Source organism: Pelophylax lessonae (genome assembly GCF_965119305.1).
Source record: "Pelophylax lessonae genome assembly, chromosome: 4".
Taxonomy (NCBI): domain Eukaryota; kingdom Metazoa; phylum Chordata; class Amphibia; order Anura; family Ranidae; genus Pelophylax; species Pelophylax lessonae.
Genome location: NC_138771.1, coordinates 656,037,019 through 656,064,573, shown reverse-complemented (window position 1 = coordinate 656,064,573; position 27,555 = coordinate 656,037,019). Strand labels below are relative to the sequence as shown.

The following is a 27,555-nucleotide window of genomic DNA, read 5'->3' as shown; positions in this document are numbered from 1 at the left end:
TCTAGGATTGCTGCGACCTTCTGGGGATCCATAGAGATTCCCCCAATGGAGGGAGATTACGAGGCCCAAAAATTGAATAGATTGTTTTTCAAAATCGCATTTCTCGGCCTTGGCATACAAACCGTGCCTGCGGAGGGTACTCAATACCTTCTTGAAGTGAATTCGGTGGAGCTCGAGAGAGGTGGAGAAGATCAGGATATCATCCAGGTAGACGATCAGAAATAAGTCAAGGTACTCTCGGAATATATCATTGACCAGGTGTTGAAATGTTGCGGGGGCGTTGCTTAACCCAAATGGCATTACGAGGTATTCGAAGTGGCCAAAGCGTGTTCTGAAGGCCATTTTCCACTCGTCCCCCTCTCTGATGCGAACCAGATTATAAGCCACTCTTAAGTCCAGTTTTGTAAATATCCGGGCCGCTCGAAACCTCTGGAACAACTCCGGAACGAGGGGAAGAGGGTACCTATTCTTGATGGTAATTTTGTTGAGTTCCCGGTAGTCGATGCAGGGTCTGAGGGAGTGGTCTTTTTTTTCAACAAAGAAGATGCCTGCTCCAGCAGGTGAGGAAGAGGGACGAATGAAACCTTTGGCTAGGTTCTCATCTATGTATTGTCTGAGAGTCTCCAATTCCACCTCGGACAAAGGGAAGATGCGCCCGAAGGGAATTTCTGCTCCAGGGAGCAATTCAATAGGACAGTCATATGATCGGTGTGGAGGCAGGGTTTCGGCTTTCTTTTTGTCTAAGACGTCAAGGTAGTCATGGTAGACTGAAGGGACTGCTAGACTGGTGTCTGTTGCTGGTTGTATGGTCAGGCTGGTATGGGGGTTGGTTAGCATGGGGATACCGCAATGCTGGCGGCAGTAGCTGGATGAGAAGGCGACCTCCCCTCGGGACCAGTCCACTGATGGGTTGTGGGCTTGTAGCCACGGGATTCCAAGAATAGCTGGAAAAATGGGAGATCTGATCACATCAAAACGGAGAAGTTCCTGGTGCCCTGTGTCTGTGGTTGTGAAAATAGGGACTGTTTCTTGGGTAACAGGTCCTGAACTAGGTGGACTTCCATCAGCTGTGTATCAGGTGTATGTCTAGTCTTTGATCCTTGGTAGTCAGAGGAATGTGCAGGTCTTTAGCCAGGTTGATGTCCAGGAAGCAGCTGCAAGCTCCAGAGTCAATTATTGCCTGCAGTTTGACCTCTCTTCCAGCCACCTGCAGAGAGATGGGGAGAATAATGTGAGTAGATAGTGATCCGGATAGCTGAAGATATGCAGGGTACCGGTGCCTGGGCTTACTTGGCCGAATCGGACAGTTGCGAAGGTAGTGTCCTGATGCTCCACGGTAGAGACAGAGATTGTTTTGCCGCCTGCGTCCTCTTTCTTCTGGGGTTAGAGTGGGTCGAAGCAGACCAATCTGCATTGGTTCTATATTGGAGGTATTTAGAGGAGCAGCGGCAGGAGGTGTTGGAGCCGGGACCTTGGGCAGTACCCAGGTTGGCCTGAAAGGTCTGAGAACGCTCAAAGCGTCGCTCCCGTAGACGCCTATCTAGCTGGATGGAAGTTTGGATCAGAGTCTCTAGCGTGGCGGGAGCTTCAGACCTGGCCAGCTCATCCTTGATTGTTTCAGATAGGCCTAAACGGAATTGATACTTCAAAGCTGCATCATTCCATCCGGTATCAGCTACCCATCTACGGAACTCCCCAATGTAATCCTCTACTGGTCGTCTTCCCTGCACCAGGGAGTGAAGGGCAGACTCTGCGGTGACAGTTTTCTGTGGGTCATCATATAAAGTAGCCATGGCTTCAAAAAACAAGACTGAGTTCAGCACCTCATCCTTTCGTTCTAGGAGGTTATGGGCCCAGGATTGTGGTTCATCAGATAGAAGGGAGATGATGAACCCCACTCGGACAGTTTCTGAAGCAAAGGTCCTAGGTTGCAGGGCAAAGTAAAGTTCGCAGGCATTCCTGAAAGCTCTGAACCTCCGCTGGTCGCCTGAAAAGCACTCAGGAGTCGGAACTCTGGGCTCTGGAGGAGGCAGCACCACAGCGGGTGGAGCGGCAACAGCTGATGTGGAGGACGCTGGTGTAAAGGCGGGGCTAGAGGCTTGGTTGGATTCGGTGGAAGTCATAGAACCTGTGAGGGCATGGAACCGCCCCTCAAGTTTGAAGTAACCTTCCTGCAGATTTTTGACTGCTTGCGTCAGAGCCGCCATCTGCTGACATAGGGTTTCAAGTGCAGAAGCACCTCTCTCGGCCTCAGACATCCTGGCTGTTTGATACTATCAGGTATCAAGTGCTGGAGGCCAATGGAGAGAGGGCTTCCCTTGCAGCTAAGTTCCAAACTCCCCTGGAGATGAGACAGGAGGAGTTAGGCCCAAAGTCGCACAGGTCGCCTGCAGAGTTGCTTGCAGAAAAGGGTTCAGGGATACCGCTGTTGTGCTGCGGGGTTACTGCAGGCAGGTGGCACCTGTGAGATGAAGCAGGTACTTGGGATCGCTGAGACAGAGGGTGGTTGATTCAAGCCAAGGTTCGATGCCAGGTGGGTAGCGGAGGAGACAAGGTCAAGTGGTAGCCAAGGTCTGGACAGGTAGCAGGCAGAGGAGATCTGTTAAACAAGCCGAGGTCAAAGTCAGGAAGCAAGCTGGAGATGGAGGTGCAACAAGCCGAGTCAGGAACCAGGAATCACAGGAAACAGGAAACAGGATGTTGGTAGAAGCTGAATATCAAACAGCACTTAGAGAAGGGCCTACATACTGTATTCATATGATTAGTTATATGGAGGAACACAGATCATAAAAGGATCTCATACAGAAAAATGTGTCTGTCTGGGGAAATTAAAGACCATTGTGGGACAATTATTCTGTGGATTTGGAAACATGCGTTCTTCCTGTGAAATCCTCTTCACTAAAAGACAAAAATGACTAAGAAGAGAAGAGACATCTGCTCATCCTGCATCCTATTGCTGGAGTGCCCATACTGGCCATGAAATTCAGCTGATGTATGACAATGTTGGTTCTGCATTCATACTCTTCTCTCCCTATCACCAATAAAGATAAAGGAACAGTGGTTGCACATCTAACAGTTTCCAACAAGATGGAACACCTCTGTGTGCTGTAAGCCTCTGACGTTATAGGGTGTCCATTACTGTCCTCTAAGGACAATAGTGCCCATTCATCACAAGTGATTCAGACATGGGGATCATCATTTCCAAAAATCAGCCAAATAATGGTGAGCCCAAGATGAACTCCTTCTTAACAATGCCCGGTCATAGCTTGGTATGAATCATGGACCATATATCCATAGCTAATCACTCAACCTTGGTTGGAGTCAAGTCATTGCTAAACAGGCTCAGATCTGTTGCCAATGGATGGATTCCTTGTTAGTATTAGGAATCGGCGACTAAAACATACTCACTTTTATTAACATCACCCTCCTGACCCTTGTGACAATTTACACCACTGGGATCTCTTGGAAAGGACACCGGAGGATGGATATGACAGCACCTGGACTGCTGACTGGGCCAGTGAGGTCAGACATGTTATATCTAAATAAAACAGGCTGAGCTGAGTGGAATAAAACTTCAATGGGGCCATGTTACATCTACTGAGGATCAGACCGACCTCAACCCCGAAGATGAGAAGAGAACTTTGACATTCTAAACCCTGTCACCAGACCATTCATTCTAACAACAATCTTTACATACAATTATATGTGCATTAAATGCATTCCAATAATGTTGGTAAAAGTATCCCTTGTATAGACCCTCAAAAGTCCTGAGACTGCTGCTGAGTGCCCCCATCTTGGATTTGATCTCAGCAGACTCAAGTTCTACTCTATAGTATTCCTCTTCCCTCCTCCCCCGGCAGCTTCATAAAACATTTACTGAAGTGTTCAGCTTTAATATGACATATGGAAGTGTAACTTTTATCACCCAAAGAACAGCAGGGGCCCCATTCATCTGAAGTCTTTATAACACTGAGGGCAACAAATGAGGAGCGAGAGGAATGTATGTAGGCCAAACTTAGATCATTGGTCCAGTCTGCAGACCAAACAACTTTGTGTTTAAAATATTTTTTTATATTGAAAACTCTTTTTTTCTGTTAAATGATGGAAGTGAAAGTGGGGGTGGGGTGGGGTATCTTACAATTCTAATATTTTCTGTAGGAAGACATTCCCCTTTCCTGTGTCAGGAATTTGGGAGGTGAACACACAGCGTACATGGATATTCTGATGTTATATCTCAGCTCTTATACTGGAAGAACACCGGGGACTCCACACATAACGGAGACAACCTAGGTTATAATCCGGGCTGGTGGGGGCAATGTACTACTGATGGTCTCTCTTTATCCAACAATGTCCTCCATATATGAAATAGATGTGTTTGTAGTGCTGTTGTACAGAGGTTCTTTGTTCAAATATAATGTTTAGGACTAGAGTTGAGCGGACACCTGGATGTCCGTGTTCGGTGGGTCCGGCCGAACTTGAAAAAAAAAGTCCGGGTCCGGGTCCGTGACCCGGACTTTTTCCGAACTTGACCCGGAGACCGAACCCCATTGAAGTCAATGGGGACCCGAACTTTCAGGCACTAAAATCGCCAGCACCTCCAAGGCATAAAGGGCAAGCTCAGGCCATGTGCCCAATTTGGAGACCCAGAAGTTGAAGGGGGCAGACCCATCATTCACTACATGTAGGCGTGTGCACACATACTGCTCCACCATGTTGGTGAAATGCTGCCTCCTGCTAAGACGTTCCATATGAGCTGCTGGTGCTGCTGTTTGTTGTGGCATGCTGACAAAGCTTTTCCACATTTCGGCCATGCTAACCCTGCCTTCTGAGGTGCTGGCGGTGCCCTGGTTGCGTTGGCGACCTCTTCCTCCTCCTCCTCTGCCTTGACCTTATGCTTCCACTGTGGCCCCCGCTGTCAGGTGGGAATGCCAGCAGCATCGCGTCTACCAGCGTGCGCTTGTACTCGCGCATCTTGCGATCGCGCTCCAGTGAGTGAATTAAGGACGGTACATTGTCCTTGTAACGGGGATCCAGCAGCATGGCCACCCAGTAATCAGCACAAGTTAGAATGTGGGCAACTCGGCGGTCGTTGTGGAGACACTGCAGCATGTAATCGCTCATGTGTGCCAGGCTGCCCAGAGGCAACGAATGGCTGTCCTCTGTGGGAGGTGTATCGTCTGTGTCCTCTGTATCCCCCCAGTCACGCACCAGTGATGGCCATGAGCTGGCCTGGGTGCCACCCTGCTGTGAACATGGTTCCATCTCCTCCTCCTCATCCTCCTCATCCTCCAGAACTGTGCCCCTGCTGGACAATTGTGTACCTGGCGTTTTGTGGGTGCAGAAACCCACCCTCGGAGCCACTTGTGAATGACTGCCCTGAAAGTCTTGGAAATGATCCCTCTTCCTCCTCCTCCTGTGCCACATCCTCTTCCATCATCGCCAGAATCGTTTTTTGTAGGAGGCATAGAAGTGGGATAGTTAAGCTGACAACGGCATCATCGGCACTGGCCATGTTGGTGGAGTACTCAAAACAGCGCAACAAGGCACACAGATCTCGCATGGAGGCCCAGTTATTGGTGGTGAAGTGGTGCTGTTCCGCAGAGCGACTCACGCGTTCGTGCTGCAGCTGAGACTCCACTATGGCCTGCTGCTGCTCGCACAGTCTTTCCAGCATGTGCAAGGTGGAGTTCCACCTTGTGGGCACGTCACATATGAGGCGGTGAGCGGGAAGGCCGAAGTTACGCTGCAGCGCTGACAGGCGAGCAGCAGCAGGGTGAGAACGCCGAAAATGAGCACAGACGGCCCGCACTTTCTGCAGCAGCTCTGACATATCGGGGTAATTTATAAGGAACCTCTGCACCACCAAATTCAGCACAAGCGCCAGGCAAGGGATGTGCGTCAAACCGGCTAGGCCCAGAGCTGCTATGAGATTTCGCCCGTTATCGCACACCACCAGGCCGGGCTTGAGGCTCGCTGGCAGCAACCACTCATCGGTCTGCTGTTTCATGCTCCTCCACAACTCCTGCGCGGTGTGTGGTTTTTCCCCCAAACAGGCAAGTTGTAAAACTGCCTGCTGTCGTTTACCCCTGGCTGTGCTGAAGTTGGTGGTGAACGTGTTACGCTGACCGGATGAGGAGGCGGTAGAGGATGAGGAAGTGGAGTAGGAGGAGTTAGGAACAGGAGGCAAACTGAAGCGCCCTGCAATCCTCGGTGGTGGAAGGACATGCGCCAAATTGCTATCCGCCTCAGGCCCAGCCGCCACTGCATTTACCCAGTGTGCCGTTAGAGAGATATAACGCCCCTGACCGTGCTTACTGGTCCACGTATCGGTAGTTAGGTGGACCTTGCCACAGATGGCGTTGCACAGTGCACACCTGATTTTTTTCCCCACTTGGTTGTGCAGGGAAGGGATGGCTTGCCTGGAAAAGTAGTGGCGGCTGGGCACGACGTACTGTGGGACAGCCACCGACATAAGGCTTTTAAAACTGTGCGTCTCCACCAGACGGAATGACAGCATTTCAAAGGCCAAGAATTTTGAAATGCTGGCATTCAGGGCCAGGGATCGCGGGTGGGTAGGGGGGTACTTCCTCTTCCTCTGAAGTGTTTGGGAGATGGAAAGCTGAACGCTTCAACGGGACATTGTAAAGATGGTTGGTGACCCAGGTGGTGGTGTTGCTGACAGATCATCTGTTTGCAGGGTGGCAGGTGCCGGTATCACTACAGAGGTGGATGAAGAGGCTGAGACTGCAGCAGAAGAGGAAGCAGGAGGAGCCAGAGACCTTTCTTGGTTTTGAAGGTGTCTACTCCACTGCAGCTCGTGCTTTGCACTTAGATGCCTAATCATGCAGGTTGTGCTCAGGTTGAGAAGGTTTATGCCTCGCTTCAGGCTCTGATTGCACAGCGTGCAAACCACTCATGTCCTGTCATCAGCACATTGTCTGAAGAACTTCCACACTAGAGAAATCCTTTGACCTGGCTTTGGTGCGCTCGGTCCCTTGCTGCGTAGCAGGCGTAGTGTCTAGGGCACGGCCGCTCTGCTTCTGCACCCTGCTCCCTCTTCTGCGGTGCTGGTGGTTCTGTGCGACTACCGCCTCTTCCTCCAAACTACTCAGGTCACCTGCATGACCTTCATTCCATGTGGGGTCGAGGACCTCATCGTCCTCCACATCATCTTCCACCCAGTCTTCACCCCTGCCCTCCTTGTCGGTCTCCACAATTCTGAGTGCCGCAGCAGTTGGCACCTGTGTTTTGTCATCATCTGAGACGTGCTGCGATGGTCCTTCCATGTAATCCTCTTGAGAAATAAGTGGTTGGGCATCGCTGCACTCAATCTCTTCCACTTCTGGGGCAGGGCTAGGTGGATGGCCCTGGGAAACCCTGCTGACAGAGTCATCAAAAAGAAGAAGAGACTGCTGCATGACTTGGGGCTCAGACTGCTTGCCTGATTTGCAAGGGGGTGAGGTGAAAGACGGTTGGACATCGGCTGCAGGTGCCAACTCTGACCTTTCTGCAGTAGACTGGGTGGGAGACAATGTGAAGGAACTGGAGGCACTGTCAGCAACCCAATCTACTATCGCCTGTACTTGTTCTTGCCTCAACACTTGTAGAGGCGCATGATGCCCTACCAAATACTGCTGCAGGTTCTGTCGCCTACTCACACTTGAGGAAGGTGTTTCACTTGTGCGTGTAGCTGGCACAGATCGACCACGTCCTCTCCTTGCAACAGGAGCTCTACTAGCAGCACCACGACCCAAGCCACGGCCCCTATTTGACGTTCTCCTCATATTTCTGTAATTTATGATCTTGCCTTAGAAAGGTGTTTATTGAATAGCGGAACAAAACAACAACAGTATCCCATGGGTGTATCTCACAAACTGCAAACTATGCCGCAATTTAATTTTTTTTACCCCAAAAGGGTGTTTATTAAATAGCGGAATAGAAAAACAGTATACAAATACAACGGGTGTATCTCACAGTCAAATATGCAAAGTATGCCGCAATTTAATTTTTTTCACCCCAAAAGGGTGCATATTGAATAGCGGAATAGAAAAAAATATATAAAACGGTGTATCTCATGTTTGTACCCTAAGGGGAGAATGTGTAAGATTCTGGTACCTTCGGTACCCTTATAGGTCATTTCCTTCTTCATATTGCATCCCACCTTTTCAGCTAGGTGGAACGCATATACCTTTAAGCCGCATGACGTCATCACTAAGCGCTGCTCTGAGTGGCTATTTCAATCGCCGGCTTCTCTCTCACAAATTGTTCGTTCAAACCGCATGGTATACAGCCTTGTCTTACGCTGCGGGAGCCTCCAGCTATTGCCATACCTGGATAGACCGGAACTTCGCTCTTGATCCCGTATCTCGCTACCTGATCATTCACTCATTACCGGACCCTTCAGCTTACTAATCTAACTAGTGATAAGTACCCCACAGGGGATTCCTTCCTATTAAACTTACACTATCTACCTCTGCATACTAAGGACTGTTACTATCTACGCATTACTATTTCTATCATCTGCACTGTTACATAGATTGCTAGCTCTTGAGTCTACTGCCATCTATATCCTTGCACTAAGTTAGCCTCTCTTGTACACTCCATCTGCTGTCCCCTACCACCTGTTGTTGCACATGATTGCTAACCTATCTACCATCATCTACTACTCTCCTGAACATTACTATTGAGTACTCATCATTGCTATCACAACTCACGCCTGTCCTTTCAGCACATCACCTCTATACTATCGTATACAACCTATCACTCCAGGAACATCTTATTGAGTGTTTGTATATTGTATGCTGAAGCAGGCTGGCCACAATGATTAAACTGGAGAGTTGGACATGGTGTTTCAACACATCTCTACACGACTACTGAGTGGAGATTCTGCAGCTGCAAATCCAACTCTCTAAACAAACGCTAGAGCGTTACAGATTGAACGAACCTTTAAAAAATGGATTCAGCAGAATTAACCACTCAAGTGATACAATTAACACAAAAGGTAGATGCATTAATCCTTGCTCTTACTGAAGTAAAAAATGAAAATCAGACTTTAAGACAGCAGATAGCCCGTGTTTCACAACTCACTGCTGCTCAACCTCGTGAGCCTAAAATAAACCCTCCTTTAGTGTTTACAGGTGATCGGAAAAAATTTCGTGAATTTAAAAAGGCATGTCAATGGCTTTTTATTTTAAAACCTCGTACTTATACTACAGACCAAATTAAAGTCTGTACTACTATTTCATATTTATCGGGTGATCCACGGGCTTGGGCAGACTCTCTCTTTGAGAAAGAGGACCCTCTTCTCAACTCCTATCCTTTGTTCATAGCAGAACTCGCTAGCTTATATGAAGACCCCAATAGGCAGAGTACTGCTGATAGCCAATTGAGGGCGTTAAAACAAGGAAGGAGACCTGTTGAAGACTTCATAGCAGAGTTCAAAAGATGGACCCTTGATTCTGGGTGGAATGATGCATCTCTGCGAACACAGTTCAGACTCGGGTTATCAGAAGCCGTTAAAGACGAGCTCGCCCGAGCGGATTTACCTGGCACTTTGGATGCCTTAATACAGCTCAGCATCAATATTGACAGGCGACTCCGAGAAAGAAAGGCTGAGAAGATGGGAATGCCATTGTCCAGTTCTTCTCGGGTTTCGCCCGTTGACCCTACTCCTATGGAGGTAGGAACGATACGCCCACCTTTATCGACTACTGAACGAGCCAGGAGAAGATCCGAAAACCTCTGCATGTACTGCGCCTCCTTGGATCATTTGATAAGCGTCTGTCCCCTTGTCCGCAAAAAAGACGGTGAGTGTTCACATGTCTTGCTGAGGGGTTTAACGAATTCCTTTTCTAATCCCTATCTCTTTATTCATTTGACGCTACAATGGGACCAAATTAGGATCACCACCAAGGCTATGATCGACACAGGATCTTGTGGGAACTACATCGATACTCGTTTTGTTACCTTAAATAAAATACCTATTATTTCAAAACCTAAACCTGTCTCTGTTAGTTTCATTAACGGTATCCCGTTATCTTCTGGTCCAATCACCAATCAGACACCAGCACTCCTTGTTACTGCTAACGAGTCTCATGCGGAGACAACCACTTTTGATGTATTACCTTCACCACATTTTCCCATTATTTTGGGACTCCCCTGGTTACACATACATCAACCAACCATTGATTGGAAGACACGGACTCTAACCTTCCCTTCTCACTATTGCGAGATCATGTGTAACCTCCAATCATATAAAAAAATCCTGTCTATGGTGTCAGATGAAATTACACCACCACCATGCTACCAGGATCTGTCAGAAGTCTTCCTTGAGAAAAACGCTCAAATGTTGCCTCCCCATAGGGACTATGATTGTTCTATTAATCTACTCCCTAATAGCAAATTACCTTTCGGTCATGTTTATCCTCTTTCTCAGGATGAACTTTCTCATCTCAAGGAATACTTGGATGAGAATTTAGCGAAAGGGTTCATCAGACCCTCTACTTCTTCCACAGCTGCAGGACTTTTCTTTGTCCGCAATAAGGATTCAAGTCTTAGGCCTAATATTGACTATAGGCAATTAAATACCATTACGATAAAGGATCGCTATCCTTTACCTCTCATTCCTGAACTCATTGAACAAGTGTGCGGAGCTACCTATTTCTCTAAATTGGACCTCAAAGGGGCATACAACCTAATCCGAATCCGTGACGGGGATGAGTGGAAAACAGCATTCAGAACCAGATACGGATTATTCGAATATCTTGTGATGCCTTTCGGGTTGTGTAATGCTCCCGCAGCTTTTCAGCGATTCATAAATGACATCTTCAGAGACTTACTTGATGTTTGTGTTGTGGTATATATGGATGATATACTCATTTATTCTCAATCTTTGTCTGAACATATAAAACATGTAAGACTTGTGTTGTCCAGATTACTCGCACACAATTTATACGTAAAATTAAAAAAATGCCTATTCCATAAAGAAGAAGTACTATTCCTAGGATACATCATATCTAAGAACGGAATCAAAATGGATATGAGCAAGATATCGGATATTCTGGATTGGCCTGTACCAACAACTCGTAAAGCATTACAACGATTCCTTGGATTCTCAAACTTCTATAGGAAGTTCATCAAGAACTTCTCTGCTATTATGAGACCTCTCACACAACTTACAAGTGTAAAGAAACCATTTAAATGGTCTGAAGAAGCCAATGGAGCTTTCCGCTTGTTAAAATCAAGCTTCACTTCCGCTCCCATACTACGCCATCCAGACCCATCCCTCCAATATATACTGGAGGTAGATGCGTCAAATATGGCAGTAGGAGCAGTTCTCTCCCAACGACCAACAAATACTTCACCACTTCACCCAGTTGCTTTCTTCTCTAAATCATTAAGCAACCCAGAGGTGAATTACCCAGTGGGTGAAAAAGAGTTGCTTGCCATAAAACTGGCACTAGAGAATTGGCGACATCTACTTGAAGGTACTCGATTGCCAATACTCATATATACAGATCATAAAAATCTCCAATACCTTCAGACTAACAAGACCCTTTCCCACCGGCAGGTACGTTGGTCACTATTCTTCCTAAGATTCAACTTCCTAGTGACCTACACGCCTGCAGACAAAAACAAAAAAGCGGATGCGCTATCACGATTAACCGAAGATAACTGCGCCGAAATCCCTTCATTTCCTATAATACCCTATGATCGTATTGTTGGTGTTGTTCGCTCCCTGAAGGAAGAGATTATGCACAGTATAGCACTGGATTCACCTCCACCACAACTAAGTGCTGATGCAGAAGGCTTCCTCTACTTTAACGACAGACTCTACATACCTCCTAGTATGCGTACCAAGATCTTGGAATTATCACATGACGTACCTATGGCAGGACATATGGGTATGACTAAGACATTTAATTTGCTCACCAGGCAGTTTTGGTGGCCTGATATGAAAACGTCTGTACAAAAGTTTGTTTCCTCATGTGACATCTGTGCAAGGTCCAAAATTGACACTACAAAAAAGATACCCAGTAAAAAGCTTGGACCTCTATTTCTCGGACCTTTTCCAATTAAAAAGCTCATTGGAAGAGCTGCAGTGCAACTCACTTTACCGGCAGATCTTAGAATACATCCCATCTTTCACGTGTCGTTACTGAAACCACATGTTCCCAACCAAGGAATAAGGCCTACCATCTCGCCTCCACCTCCAGTACAAGTTGAAGGCGGAGAGGAATTTGAGATTAGGGAGATTTTGGATTCTCGTATCCACAGAGGAAAACTCCAATATCTCATAAGATGGAAGAACTATGGACCCCAAGACGACACCTGGTTGGATACTTCTGACGTTCACGCACCCAGGCTTATACGAAGGTTTCACTCCAAATACCCGGAGAGACCAGTGCTATAGGCCTTCCGGAGCCGGCCTTAAGGGGGGGGGGTACTGTAAGATTCTGGTACCTTCGGTACCCTTATAGGTCATTTCCTTCTTCATATTGCGTCCCACCTTTTCAGCTAGGTGGAACGCATATACCTTTAAGCCGCATGACGTCATCACTAAGCGCCGCTCTGAGCGACTATTTCAATCGCCGGCTTCTCTCTCACAAATTGTTCGTTCAAACCGCATGGTATACAGCCTTTTCTTACGCTGCCGGAGCCTCCAGCTATTGCCATACCTGGATAGACCGGAACTTCGCTCTTGATCCCGTATCTCGCTACCCGATCATTCACTCATTACCGGACCCTTCAGCTTACTAATCTAACTAGTGATAAGTACCCCACAGGGGATTCCTTCCTATCAAACTTACACTATCTACCTCTGCATACTAAGGACTGTTAATATCTACGCATTACTATTTCTATCATCTGCACTGTTACATAGATTGCTAGCTCTTGAGTCTACTACCATCTATATCCTTGCACTAAGTTAGCCTCTCTTGTACACTCCATCTGCTGTCCCCTACCACCTGTTGTTGCACATGATTGCTAACCTATCTACCATCATCTACTACTCTCCTGAACATTACTATTGAGTACTCATCATTGCTATCACAACTCACGCCTGTCCTTTCAGCACATCACCTCTATACTATCATATACAACCTATCACTCCAGGAACATCTTATTGAGTGTTTGTATATTGTATGCTGAAGCAGGCTGGCCACAATGATGAGTCTGGAGAGTTGGACATGGTGTTTCAACACATCTCTACACGACTATTGAGTGGAGATTCTGCAGCTGCAAATCCAACTCTCTAAACAAACGCTAGAGCGTTACAGGATGAGGAAGAGGAGGCAAACTGAAGCGCCCTGCAATCCTCGGCGGTGGAAGGAGATGCGCCAAACAAATTTAAAAGGTGTATCTCACACGTACCGATACAGACTATGCCGCAATTTAATTTTTTTTACCCCCAAAAGGGTGTATATTGAATAGCGGAATAGAAAAAAGTATATAAAACGGTGTATCTCACACGTACAAACACAGACTAGGCCCCGATTGCAATTTTTTGTACCCTAAAGGGAGGATGAGGAAGAGGAGTAGGAGGAGTTCGGAACAGGAGGCAAACTGAAGCGCCCTGCAATCCTCTGCGGTGGAAGGAGATGCGCCAAACAAATTTAAAAGGTATATCTCACACGTACCGATACAGACTATGCCGCAATTTCATTTTTTTCACCCCCAAAAGGGTGTATATTGAATAGCAGAATAGAAAAAAGTATATAAAACGGTGTATCTCACACGTACAAACACAGACTAGGCCCCGATTACAATTTATTGTACCCTAAAGGGAGGGTGAGGATGAGGAAGAGGAGTAGGAGGACTTCGGAACAGGAGGCAAACTGAAGCGCCCTGCAATCCTCGGCGGTGGAAGGAGATGCGCCAAACAAATTTAAAAGGTGTAGCTCACACGTACCGATACAGACTATGCCGCAATTCAATTTTTTTTACCCCCAAAAGGGTGTATATTGAATAGCGGAATTGAAAAAAGTATATAAAACGGTGTATCTCACACGTACAAACACAGACTAGGCCCCGATTGCAATTTTTTGTACCCTAAAGGGAGGATGAGGAAGAGGAGTAGGAGGAGTTCGGAACAGGAGGCAAACTGAAGCGCCCTGCAATCCTCTGCGGTGGAAGGAGATGCGCCAAACAAATTTAAAAGGTATATCTCACACGTACCGATACAGACTATGCCGCAATTTCATTTTTTTCACCCCCAAAAGGGTGTATATTGAATAGCAGAATAGAAAAAAGTATATAAAACGGTGTATCTCACACGTACAAACACAGACTAGGCCCCGATTACAATTTATTGTACCCTAAAGGGAGGGTGAGGATGAGGAAGAGGAGTAGGAGGACTTCGGAACAGGAGGCAAACTGAAGCGCCCTGCAATCCTCGGCGGTGGAAGGAGATGCGCCAAACAAATTTAAAAGGTGTAGCTCACACGTACCGATACAGACTATGCCGCAATTCAATTTTTTTTACCCCCAAAAGGGTGTATATTGAATAGCGGAATTGAAAAAAGTATATAAAACGGTGTATCTCACACGTACAAACACAGACTAGGCCCCGATTACAATTTTTTGTACCCTAAAGGGAGGATGAGGAAGAGGAGTAGGAGGAGTTCGGGAACAGGAGGCAAACTGAAGCGCCCTGCAATCCTCGGCGGTGGAAGGAGATGCGCCAAACAAATTTAAAAGGTGTATCTCACACGTAGCGATACAGACTATCCTGCAATTTAATTTTTTTCACCCCAAAAGGGTGTATATTGAATAGCGGAATAGAAAAAAGTATATAAAACTGTGTATCTCACACGTACAAACACAGACTAGGCCCCTAAAGAGAGGATGAGGAAGAGGAGTAGGTGACACCGATGAGTCAATTCTCCAACTAACCCATTCTTCTCTGTCCTGTGAAGATTGTAATTTGATTTCCTGCTATTCAGATTCAAGCTGGATGAGTCAGAGGAAGGACACCCCCCTCTACCTGTCTCAGTTCCACCTCCTCCTTGTCTCTGTATGGGGGAATAATTAGAGAAAGACAGTCCACAAATGATCAGCTAGTGCTGGGCTGTCTTATTGGAAAGCCCAGAATTCTCTGTAACACGGTGGCATGGAAGAGATCTGTATTAAATGTTTAATTTTAAAATGAAAATTTCATACAAGTAATAAGAAAAGTGACATAAAAGATCAGTTTATTAATTCGTAAATAAAAAAAAATGAATAGAACCAACCAAAAGTCATTATAGATTATCATTCAGCATTTTGTATTCGGGTAAAATGAAAATAAACAACGCAACAAGAAATTCCCCGGCTGTGACTTACATTACACCTGTACTGAGGGGAATATGGAGGGGCATTGCTGGATGTCTTCTGAAAATGCTATTCTCCTGGCTTTCTGTGGACTATTTGGGGACACTGACCTGGAACAATCATGCAGATCAGGAAATCAGAGTTAAGTCAGAACTCCGAGTCTGAATACTTGTTCCGGGTTACTGACATAGAAAGAACAGAAACCATTGGATCAGAATGACAGGCAGGGAACTAGTATTCTTTAGAAGTAGTTAGCATTGGCTGCCACCATACTATACCATCTATATCCTTGCACTAAGTTAGCCTCTCTTGTACACTCCATCTGCTGTCCCCTACCACCTGTTGTTGCACATGATTGCTAACCTATCTACCATCATCTACTACTCTCCTGAACATTACTATTGAGTACTCATCATTGCTATCACAACTCACGCCTGTCCTTTCAGCACATCACCTCTATACTATCATATACAACCTATCACTCCAGGAACATCTTATTGAGTGTTTGTATATTGTATGCTGAAGCAGGCTGGCCACAATGATGAGTCTGGAGAGTTGGACATGGTGTTTCAACACATCTCTACATGACTACTGAGTGGAGATTCTGCAGCTGCAAATCCAACTCTCTAAACAAACGCTAGAGCGTTACAGGATGAGGAAGAGGAGGCAAACTGAAGCGCCCTGCAATCCTCGGCGGTGGAAGGAGATGCGCCAAACAAATTTAAAAGGTGTATCTCACACGTACCGATACAGACTATGCCGCAATTTCATTTTTTTCACCCCCAAAAGGGTGTATATTGAATAGCGGAATAAAAAAAAGTATATAAAACGGTGTATCTCACACGTACAAACACAGACTAGGCCCCGATTACAATTTATTGTACCCTAAAGGGAGGGTGAGGATGGGGAAGAGGAGTAGGAGGACTTTGGAACAGAAGGCAAACTGAAGCGCCCTGCAATCCTCGGCGGTGGAAGGAGATGCGCCAAACAAATTTAAAAGGTGTAGCTCACACGTACCGATACAGACTATGCCGCAATTCAATTTTTTTTACCCCCAAAAGGGTGTATATTGAATAGCGGAATAGAAAAAAGTATATAAAACGGTGTATCTCACACGTACAAACACAGACTAGGCCCCGATTACAATTTTTTGTACCCTAAAGGGAGGATGAGGAAGAGGAGTAGGAGGAGTTCGGGAACAGGAGGCAAACTGAAGCGCCCTGCAAGCAATCCTCGGCGGTGGAGGGAGATGCGCCAAACAAATTTAAAAGGTGTATCTCACACGTAGCGATACAGACTATCCTGCAATTTAATTTTTTTCACCCCAAAAGGGTGTATATTGAATAGCGGAATAGAAAAAAGTATATAAAACTGTGTATCTCACACGTACAAACACAGACTAGGCCCCTAAAGGGAGGATGAGAAGGAGGAGTAGGTGACACCGATGAGTCAATTCTCCAACTAACCCATTCTTCTCTGTCCTGTGAAGATTGTAATTTGATTTCCTGCTATTCAGATTCAAGCTGGATGAGTCAGAGGAAGGACACCCCCCTCTACCTGTCTCAGTTCCACCTCCTCCTTGTCTCTGTATGGGGGAATAATTAGAGAAAGACAGTCCACAAATGATCAGCTAGTGCTGGGCTGTCTTATTGGAAGGTAGAGCTGCAAGATTCTGGCCAAAATGAGAATCACGATTTTTTAGCTTGGAATAAAGATCACGATTCTCTCACGATTCTCTGTGTAACAAAAAAAATTGGGATAACTTTACTGTTATGTTTTTTTTTTTATTCATTAAAGTCTATTAATTGCATTTGAAAGACTGCTGCGCAAATACAGTGTGACATAAAATATTACAACAATCGCCATTTTATTCTGTAGGGTCTCTGCTAAAAAAATATATAAAATGTTTGGGGGTTCTAAGTACTTTTCTAGCAAAAAAAAACTGATTTTAACTTGCAAGCAACAAATGTCAGAGAAAGGTCTAGTCTTTAACAGGTTAAACTTCCTTTCTCCCTGGCAGAGGGAAGGAAAAGATACAATGTAATCATTTTTGTTTATAGTTACTGGGAGACTGATGCTGATAGGCGTTTGCGGGAGGAAAGATACAATGTAATCATTTTTGTTTATAGTTACTGGGAGACTTTGCTGATAGGCGTTTGCCGGGAGGCTTTTATTCTTTTTTTTTCCACAGCTGTTCTCTCTGCTATGCAGCTATGCAAAGAATCGAGCAAATTTCAGGTTTAGATCGTCAGGGGGGGTGAATCGAGATCGCAATTTTCATACGATTAATCGTGCAGCTCTATTGGAAAGCCCAGAATTCTCTGTAACACGGTGGCATGGAAGAGATATGTATTAAATGTTTAATTTTAAAATGAAAATTTCATACAATTAATAAGAAAAGTGACATAAAAGATAAGTTTATTAATTCGTAAATATTCCAAAAAAATGAATAGAACCAACCAAAAGTCATTATAGATTATCATTCAGCATTTTGTATTCGGGTAAAATGAAAATAAACAACGCAACAAGAAATTCCCCGGCTGTGACTTACATTACACCTGTACTGAGGGGAATATGGAGGGGCATTGCTGGATGTCTTCTGAAAATGCTATTCTCCTGGCTTTCTGTGGACTATTTGGGGACACTGACCTGGAACAATCATGCAGATCAGGAAATCAGAGTTAAGTCAGAACTCCGAGTCTGAATACTTGTTCTGGGTTACTGACATAGAAAGAACAGCAGGCTGGCCACAATGATGAGTCTGGAGAGTTGGACATGGTGTTTCAACACATCTCTACATGACTACTGAGTGGAGATTCTGCAGCTGCAAATCCAACTCTCTAAACAAACGCTAGAGCGTTACAGGATGAGGAAGAGGAGGCAAACTGAAGCGCCCTGCAATCCTCGGCGGTGGAAGGAGATGCGCCAAACAAATTTAAAAGGTGTAGCTCACACGTACCGATACAGACTATGCCGCAATTCAATTTTTTTTAGCCCCAAAAGGGTGTATATTGAATAGTGGAATAGAAAAAAGTATATAAAACGGTGTATCTCACACGTACAAACACAGACTAGGCCCCGATTACAATTTTTTGTACCCTAAAGGGAGGATGAGGAAGAGGAGTAGGAGGAGTTCGGGAACAGGAGGCAAACTGAAGCGCCCTGCAATCCTCGGCGGTGGAAGGAGATGCGCCAAACAAATTTAAAAGGTGTATCTCACACGTAGCGATACAGACTATCCTGCAATTTAATTTTTTTCACCCCAAAAGGGTGTATATTGAATAGCGGAATAGAAAAAAGTATATAAAACTGTGTATCTCACACGTACAAACACAGACTAGGCCCCTAAAGGGAGGATGAGGAAGAGGAGTAGGTGACACCGATGAGTCAATTCTCCAACTAACCCATTCTTCTCTGTCCTGTGAAGATTGTAATTTGATTTCCTGCTATTCAGATTCAAGCTGGATGAGTCAGAGGAAGGACACCCCCCTCTACCTGTCTCAGTTCCACCTCCTCCTTGTCTCTGTATGGGGGAATAATTAGAGAAAGACAGTCCACAAATGATCAGCTAGTGCTGGGCTGTCTTATTGGAAAGCCCAGAATTCTCTGTAACACGGTGGCATGGAAGAGATCTGTATTAAATGTTTAATTTTAAAATGAAAATTTCATACAAGTAATAAGAAAAGTGACATAAAAGATCAGTTTATTAATTCGTAAATATTCCAAAAAAATGAATAGAACCAACCAAAAGTCATTATAGATTATCATTCAGCATTTTGTATTCGGGTAAAATGAAAATAAACAACGCAACAAGAAATTCCCCGGCTGTGACTTACATTACACCTGTACTGAGGGGAATATGGAGGGGCATTGCTGGATGTCTTCTGAAAATGCTATTCTCCTGGCTTTCTGTGGACTATTTGGGGACACTGACCTGGAACAATCATGCAGATCAGGAAATCAGAGTTAAGTCAGAACTCCGAGTCTGAATACTTGTTCCGGGTTACTGACATAGAAAGAACAGAAACCATTGGATCAGAATGACAGGCAGGGAACTAGTATTCTTTAGAAGTAGTTCGCATTGGCTGCCACCATACTTCCTCCATACAGATTCCTATAATACAATTGTGTAGGATGCAGAAAGGTTAGTGTGTGATGATATATTAGCAGTATGTGTCTCCTTTCTATGTCCTATACATCCTGGGGAAGGTGAGAGCTCTATGCTGCTCTGTACAGACACACACCGGGTTATACCGCTCCTCTTCCTCTGCCCCCCAACCTGCTCTATTGTCACCCTTCACCCCTCTGCAGACCCTCTCCCCTCCCCCGATCTCCATGAGTCCTCCCAGTACAGATGGAGCTCATCACCCACCACCATCTACCAGACCTCACTTCTGTCCTTCCCAGTCCCTTCCCCCCAGATGTGGTCATGTGACCTCTCCTAGATGTAGAGGTGACCACATCCTATCCCATCACAATGACTGCACCGCACTGTTGGATCATCTCCACCCTCTGTGTCTGATCATGGCTGCACATAGCGCCACCATGAGGACGAGGGGCAGAACATAGGGGGAAGGGTGGGGGAAGGGAAATTGCTCATATAACATGGTATCTTACTGTTTGGAAAATTAAAGTAGAACTAAGGGCAAATTTTTTTTTTCATTTTGGATAAGTAAGGAAGGGTTATAACTCCAGCTAGTATTCTATTACCATCTGTTTTCCATCGAGGAGACTTCCCCTCCAATAACTCCAATAACCAAAACAGGAAGTGACAGGAAATCTCTCGAATCCCTGGTTGTCACTAAAACCAGTTTTCCCCTCTATTCCAGTTCTGGTAACAACTCAGAATTTGGGATTTTCTTTCACATTGGGTGATAACATTCACCAGGACAAATAGAGGGAGGGGGGGGGCTCTCTCTAAATGGGACGGAGACAGCAATACAAATCGGACTGGGGCTCAAATTCCTCTACTCGCTATTCAAAACTATAAAAAGATGTGTCTTAAGTAGATAGATAGATAGATAGATAGATAGATGACATCCCCCTCGCTAGGGATGCATTGATGCTGTTTTTTTTATCGGTGAGTCTGAGTACTAATACTTTGCAATTTGTGTCCATAGAAAATGAATGGGTTCAAATCGCACTGCAAATAATTGCATGTCATTTAAACAGGAATGCAGTGCGATTCCTGTCCAAGTTGCATGTGGTTTCCCACACCGCTCATGTGTGTACCCAGGCCTGTCATAGTGGTTTCAGCTTGAATTCACACAGGAGCAGTCCGGGAAACCTTATGCAATTCAGATAGGAATCGCACTGCATTCCTATAATTATACAGTTATTCCAGCCAATCACAGTGATCTGAGAGGGAGCGATGGAGAAGTCTCATAGAAATGTATTTATCATAGAAAACCCTTTGGGACCATTAACATATAATAGATGCTCTATCCCTTTAAAACAATCAATTAGTATAAAATAATTGCAATCATCATAGTAGAAATACAAATTGAAAACAATTGCATTAGAAATCAGTGCAAGAAATAAGTGTATATTGCTTTAAGTATGAAGCCATATGAATGAAAGTTCACTAGTGAAGCTGAAAAAATTCTTTATCCAAGTAATGTTATGTGCCAAAATCTCTCCACTCCAGTGCTAACCTCATTGTATTCCACCCACCGAGTACTCAGGCTTCCTTCCCCTTCTCATCCCCCCCACAGATCTTTATACAACCTTTGCCTACACCTATCCCAGCATAGAGGGGCTCAGTGAAGGTGGTGGTGAAGGTGTGGAGGGGTCGGATCCGGTCACACAGATCATAAAAGGAGATCCGCCCGGCCTCATAATCCAGATCTATCCTGACTCTGTTACTGGAGATATTGATGGGTAAGGGGATCTCTTTACTGTCATGTATCACCGAATACCGATTACTATACCTGTACAATCCCCAGGACTTGTTATTATATCCAATCTGTGACTGCTCCCCTCTCCTGTCTATACTGGGGTAACACATACCGACTCTCCACCCATCTGATCCCCCGACATCCACTTCCCAGTAATATCTCCCTGAGGAGAAACTCTGACTGCTCAACACCTGAACACGATCCTGAAATCTCTCCTGTGTTTCTGTATGATTCTGGTATCTATCTGACCAGGATACAGTTTTCCTGTCATCTGATATATGTAGAGAATTATGGGCTGTGTTTACATCCAGTAATATGTCTGCAGCTCCCTGTATATAGAAGTATACATTTCCCTCTGTTATTATATCAGATAATGTGTGTAATGTGTGTGATATCCCGGCCACATCCAGACCCCCTCCATCATGAAGGAGTTCCTCATGTCTCTCTCTGTCCTCATTATCTCCATCCTCAGTATCACACAAGTCACCTGTGTCTGATTCCTGTAAGACAGTCAGTGGATCCGTCATGTTACACAGCTCCTCAATGTGACGCATCTTCCTGGACAGCTCCTCCTTCTTTATTTCCAGATCCCAGATGGAGATGGAGATAAGTTCTGCCCGTCCAGAGATCTCCCTCAGGATTCTCTCCTCCAGGTCTTCCAGACGTCTCCTGAGATCTCTAAACAGGACAGTGACTCTCTTGGTTTCACCAGCTGCTTTTTCTTCTACTTTCCTCCTTTGTTCCTGCAAACTCTGGATTCTTTCCTTTGTCTCCTCTCTCTTTGTTCTAAGTTTCTGCAGAACATTCCTCAGTGTCTTCTTCTTATTCTCAGAAACCTCATACAGTGACTTCATCCCATGTCCTTTATGTTCTCCAATCATACAACAAGACACACAGATACAAGTATCATCCTCAGTGCAGTAATACTCCAGGATCTTCTTATGGATGGAGCATTTCCTGCTCTCCATGGACAAGGTGGGGTCAGTTAAGATGTGTTTTGGGGACTTTTTGTGGACTCTCAGGTGTTTATCACACAGAGAAACCTCACAGTGTAGACAAGATCTAACAGCAGGTACAGGATAGTCCACGCAGTAAGTACAGGAGACCCCGGACTCCTCCTGATCAGGCTGAGCAGACAGGATTTTCCCCACTATGTTACGCAGTGTTGTGTTCCTCTGCAGTGCAGGCCGATCCGTAAACTTCTCTCTGCATTCAGGACAGGAATATTCTCCAGCCCCCTCCTGTGTATCCAGCACACAATCAATACAGACCCGGCAGAAGTTGTGCTCACATCTCAGCGTTACTGGATCTGTATAAAAGTTCAGACAGATTAAACATTCTAGCTCCGCTCTCAGATCAGCAAACGCCATCGCTGACAGCAGAAGAGAGAAATTAAAGTAAAATTCTCTGACTCCAGGGAAGAATGCAGTTGGGAGGAGTGACCTCCTCCTACACAGGGTGAGGCTGGGCTGTGACTTGTGCTTTATTCATAGTATTCGTTGTATGGAGGGACACTGTGATGGTATTCACCGTCACTGGAGGCAAGGAGCAGATAATTAATGGTTTGAATTGCTTCAGATGGGACAGTAATATTTGTCAGCAATATCTTCATATAGAAATATGAAGATTTTTTCCCACTTTACACTGGGAGACTTAGACTGTTATAGACCATTTCCATGAAGTCTGACTTCTAGATAATGTGTATTCCGTGTGCTTGTCTGTGAGAGACACACACAGACTGTCCTTGGCAGACTTCCCTATTGTTTGTGTATTGGGAGGGAATGTGGATTGTGCCTGTCCCATTGTTAAATGTTAATAACCTCACATTGTTCTGTCCAGATGGCTAGATAATTAGTTTAGGTTGATTATGTTCCTGTATACACTTTAATCTGCATATGCTACTGTAATCAGGCAGAGGGGAGGGATTGTGCACACTATATGGGAGTTTAAAACTGTTTTCATTGGATTGTGAATGTCATGTCCTGTCCTCCACAAGGTCCACCTGGGCGGTAACCTTGTGGGAGAAAACTGTATAAAAGTACGTTTCTTGTTCAATAAAGAGTTCTAGTTCACCCTCAATCTAGAGTTCTGCTTCTTATTAGGGGAATATGCTACAAGGGATTGCTACGTTCTTCATACTCCCTTGGATAATCACTAAGCTCTTGTAAGAGCTTGTACCTGTTCTTGCTTCACTCTCTGGGGAAAGAGAGGTTCACCCACTGGAACCTGGAGCCTTGTCGTAGGTCCAGGGTGGGTAGGAGGCGCTGAGACCCCAACCAAGCTGGGGCCGTTCGTGGGGTCTGGGGTGTTTATGGTGTCTGGTGGAGTGCTTGGAGCCCTCGGGAAGCATTAGGAGCATCCGTCAATGGAGGTACCCAGTCAGTTATCTGGATGATCTGTTACATTGGTGGCAAGCGGTGGGAGGGCATCCTTGTGCGAGGAGAAGCAGCTCTTGGAGACACCGGTAACGTTATAGAGTGAGCTAACACTCGTGTGGGGGAGGTACAGATATCAGCCGCCATGGAAGAGGAATTCGTAAGGAGGTTGCGAGAGATGCAGATACAGCACAGGGGATCAGTGTCATACCAGGTCCTGCTAGGATGGCATGATTCTGTGCGCTTGGATCTATGGAAGGAAACGCTAGCCTGTGAGCAGCACTATCAGGGAAAAATCCTTCTGTCCTTCCAGAAAAGGTACTGGTCGCAGTATGGATTGCGGGAGCTGTTTTTGGGAGATACACCGCACAAGGAGCAGACAGCTGAATTAAGCAGGCTGGTCTGGGCAGCGATGCAGTTGGAAAAGAGCTATAGAGCCCTCTGGGTGCATGTATCCCAAACATGCCCTTGGATAGCGGATGACTGCCCAACGGAAGGCTTTGGCTACTGCAGCCGGGGCCTGTTGTACGAGAAGCTGTCAGGGGACCCTAACTTTGGAAGCGATTTGGAGTGGCAGTTGGAGAAAATTATGGATTACAGAGAAAGGATTCTGAACATCTCAGAAGTGCTCTGGGCACTGGAAGATGTGGAGTTTCTGGGCATTCAGGAATGGGAGCTGGAGATCGCCTACAGACGGCTGCTAGACTCTGCTGAGCACCAGGGCTGGGCTCCCTTTGCCTGGGAATATCCAGAAGAACCAGCTGACAGTCCAGAAATCCTAACTGAAGAATCGACAATATGGCACATTAGTAGTGTGCTTTGCTCACCTGCACCCACAGTCTTGGATGCGGATGTCTTATGGCGGATACAGAAAGTGCTGACTCACCTGGACAAACCTGCTTCTGCACGGGACGCGCTTGGATGGAGAAATGCGTCTGTCCAGCCACTGGATAAAGGTATGGGAGAAGAGAAAGCCATCTTCATTCCCCAACCACGGATCATAGATGTAATTGACGTTTCATCTGAGGATGTTATGGATGATAAGTCACCTGCCAAAGTGTTGGCACTGGACTCAATTGTCACCAGCCCATGCCCTGGACTTTCAGCAATTCCAGAGGCTGGGGATTTAATAGATTTTGCTGCTGAGGAGGAGCGTCCCAGTGAGCCTACAGCAGAATACCGGGCATTCAGGCCTATTGCTGCTGACCTCTGCCTGCAACAATTGGTGACCAAGCAAGATGTGTGCAAGGCCACTGACTTTACAGTTTACTTTCCAGCAGAGGTGCTGGCAACAGGACAAAGTGCTAACAACCTCTGCCCAGCACCCGCAAAAGCTACAGAGTTCCAGGAAGCTGGGGAAATCGGCCCCTTGCCCCAGCAACAAGCTGATGAACTAAAGCTTCTACACCCAGCTGAAGCGCTGGCAGCCGGACAGAGGGTTAATAACCTCTGCCCCACACCTGTGGCAGTTCCGGAGGCCCAGGGTGAGAAGGAAGAGGAGGTTGCTGCCCTCCCTCCCCAACAGTCAGTCAGAGCGGAGGAAACTGTCTTCTCTCTCCAGCCAGGATCTGTGCATCTGGGAGACAGTATCGGATAAAGGTTGCCCCAACCGCCAGATGGGGGTAAGAAAGATGGAGCAGCTGACTCCCCTTCCCAGAAGCAGTTGGTGCCCCAGAATGATGACTCCAACCCAGCAGAAGGGCTGGCAACAGAGCAGAGTGCAGCTGGACTCTGCTCTCAATGTACAAAACATGGAGTTCCTGTGGTAGTGGATGAGACTGCAGTCTTCACGTTTATATCCCAGGGATGCTGGACAGTCGGCCCAGATCCCCAACAGCCTGATGAAGTGAGCCCCACCACCCTGTCTTCTCTCCAGCGGCTGAAAGGACTCCCAGGAGAAGGGCCAGTCCCCAGTGGTGAGTATGTGCTATGAAAGAGGCAGAGGTTGGCTGGGTGAATAAATAATGCTGTTTTCTGGACAATTTGGGGTACTGGGTGGGTGCAGACATTGGGAGGGCCCGTGGAACACAGCCTACCTTAGAGAGGCTGGAAAGCCCATCTCTCAGCCCACTAGGCCCCTCTTATGTCTAAGTCCCCCTGTGTCTATTAGGGACACAGGGTGCCCAAGAAGCCCAGTCTGGCCTGCCCAAACCAGACTTCCACAGACTGATCGGCTATGAGAGCTCCATGCGCCTTGCCAGGACAAACTTACAAACTATGTGGAACTTTGTCAAGGAAGCTGCCATGATGGATTGACACTGGGGACTTGTTACCCGACTAACTCAGGCACAGACCAGTTGGAGGTCTTGTACCTGGATAGGCTACCTTTGGGGGGAAGATATGTCTTCACCGTCACTGGAGGTGAGGAGCAGATAATTGATGGTTTGAATTGCTTCAGATGGGACAGTAATATTTGGCAGCAATATCTTCATATAGAAATATGAAGATTTATTCCCACTTTACACTGGGAGACTTAGACTGTTATAGACCATTTCCCTGGGGATTGTGCATGTCCCATTGTTAAATGTTATTAACCTCACATTGTTCAGTCCAGGTGGCTAGATAATTAGTTTAGGTTGATTATGTTCCTGTATACACTTTCATCTGCATATGCTACTGTAATCAGGCAGGGGGGAGGGATTGTGTACACTGTATGGGAGTGTAAAACTCTGTTTTCATTGGATTGTGAATGTCATGTCCTGCCCTCCACAAGGTCTACCTGGGCGGTAACCTTGTGGGGGAAAACTGTATAAAAGTCTGTTGCTTGTTCAATAAAGAGTTCTAGTTCACCCTCAATCTAGAGTTCTGTCTCTTATTGGGGGAATATACTACAAGGGATTGTTATGTTCTTCATACTCCCTTGGATAATCATTAAGCTCTTGTAAGAGCTTGTACCTGTTCCTGCTTCACTCTCTGGGGAAAGAGAGGTTCACCCACTGGAACCTGGAGCCTTGTCATAGGTCCAGGATGGGTAGGAGGCGGTGAGACCCCAACCAAGCTGCGGCGGTTCGTGGGGTCTGAGGTGTTTATGGTGTCTGGTGGAGTGCTTGGAGCCCTCGGGAAGCATTAGGAGCATCCGTCAATGGAGGTACCCAGTCGGGGTGTCGGTTGATCCGTTACAGACACCAATATTGGATGAATCTCATCCATAACAATGTGCGTGTCTCAGGAAAATATAGGTCACTTTGGTGAAAATTAGGGCCGGTGTCAACAAACTTTCGTGTGGAACTAGTTTTCTCCCCATACAAGTGAATAGGAATGCAAAAAACAATTAAAACTGTCACAGATTAACCTCTTGCCGACTGCCTGCCATAGTTTTACTGTGGCAGGTTGGCTCTATTACGCAAAATTTTTAGTGTAATAGACAGTGGGCGCACGCGTGATGGCCAGAGGGGGAGCCAATCAGCGGGTTAGGTAGACGCGATGGCCGCCGACCACCCACGATCGCTCTCCATAGAGACAGAATGACGGTCTGCTGATGTAAACAAGGCAGACCGCCATTCTTTCACAGATGAACACAGGGATCCTATGTTCTTGCTATTTAGGAACACTGATCTCTGTGTTTATCTATTGAATCCATCCCCCACACAGTTAGAAAGCACCCCTAGGCCTAGGGACACACTTAACCCTTTGGTCGCCCCTGGTGTTAACCCCTTCCCTGTCGGTGTTATTAGTACAGTAATAGTGCATATGTTTAGCACTGATTACTGCAGTAATGTCACTGGTCCCCTCAGAAATGTCAGTTAGAGGTATGATCTGTCCGCTGAAATGTCGCAGTCCCCCAAAATATTGTTGCCATTAATAGTGTAGCACCCTCCTAGGTAGGTGCTAGGAAAGAGCATATTGTGGCCCTGTCTGCTTATCAGGGGGGCCTGATAATTTTAGCTAGGCTGTCATGTGTTTCCAGGGATGTCTGTTGAGTCCGGGGAGTCTCCCCACTGTGTCCAATGAGGGCTCTTGTTGGGCAGTGG

The 27,555-nt window shown here is 46.0% G+C and overlaps 1 protein-coding gene across 1 annotated transcript in view; it reads right to left on the bottom strand.

The window, feature by feature from the left end:
- LOC309553054 (uncharacterized protein) overlaps positions 1–27,555 on the bottom strand; it is a gene marked incomplete at its 3' end in the record, with an annotated part of 310,864 nt that overhangs the window by 27,444 nt on the left and 255,865 nt on the right. The window contains exon 5 of the mRNA XM_082253952.1: positions 21,919–22,080. Coding sequence (XP_082110078.1) covers positions 21,919–22,080 — 162 coding nt within the window. The remainder of the gene's footprint in view (positions 1–21,918; positions 22,081–27,555) is intronic.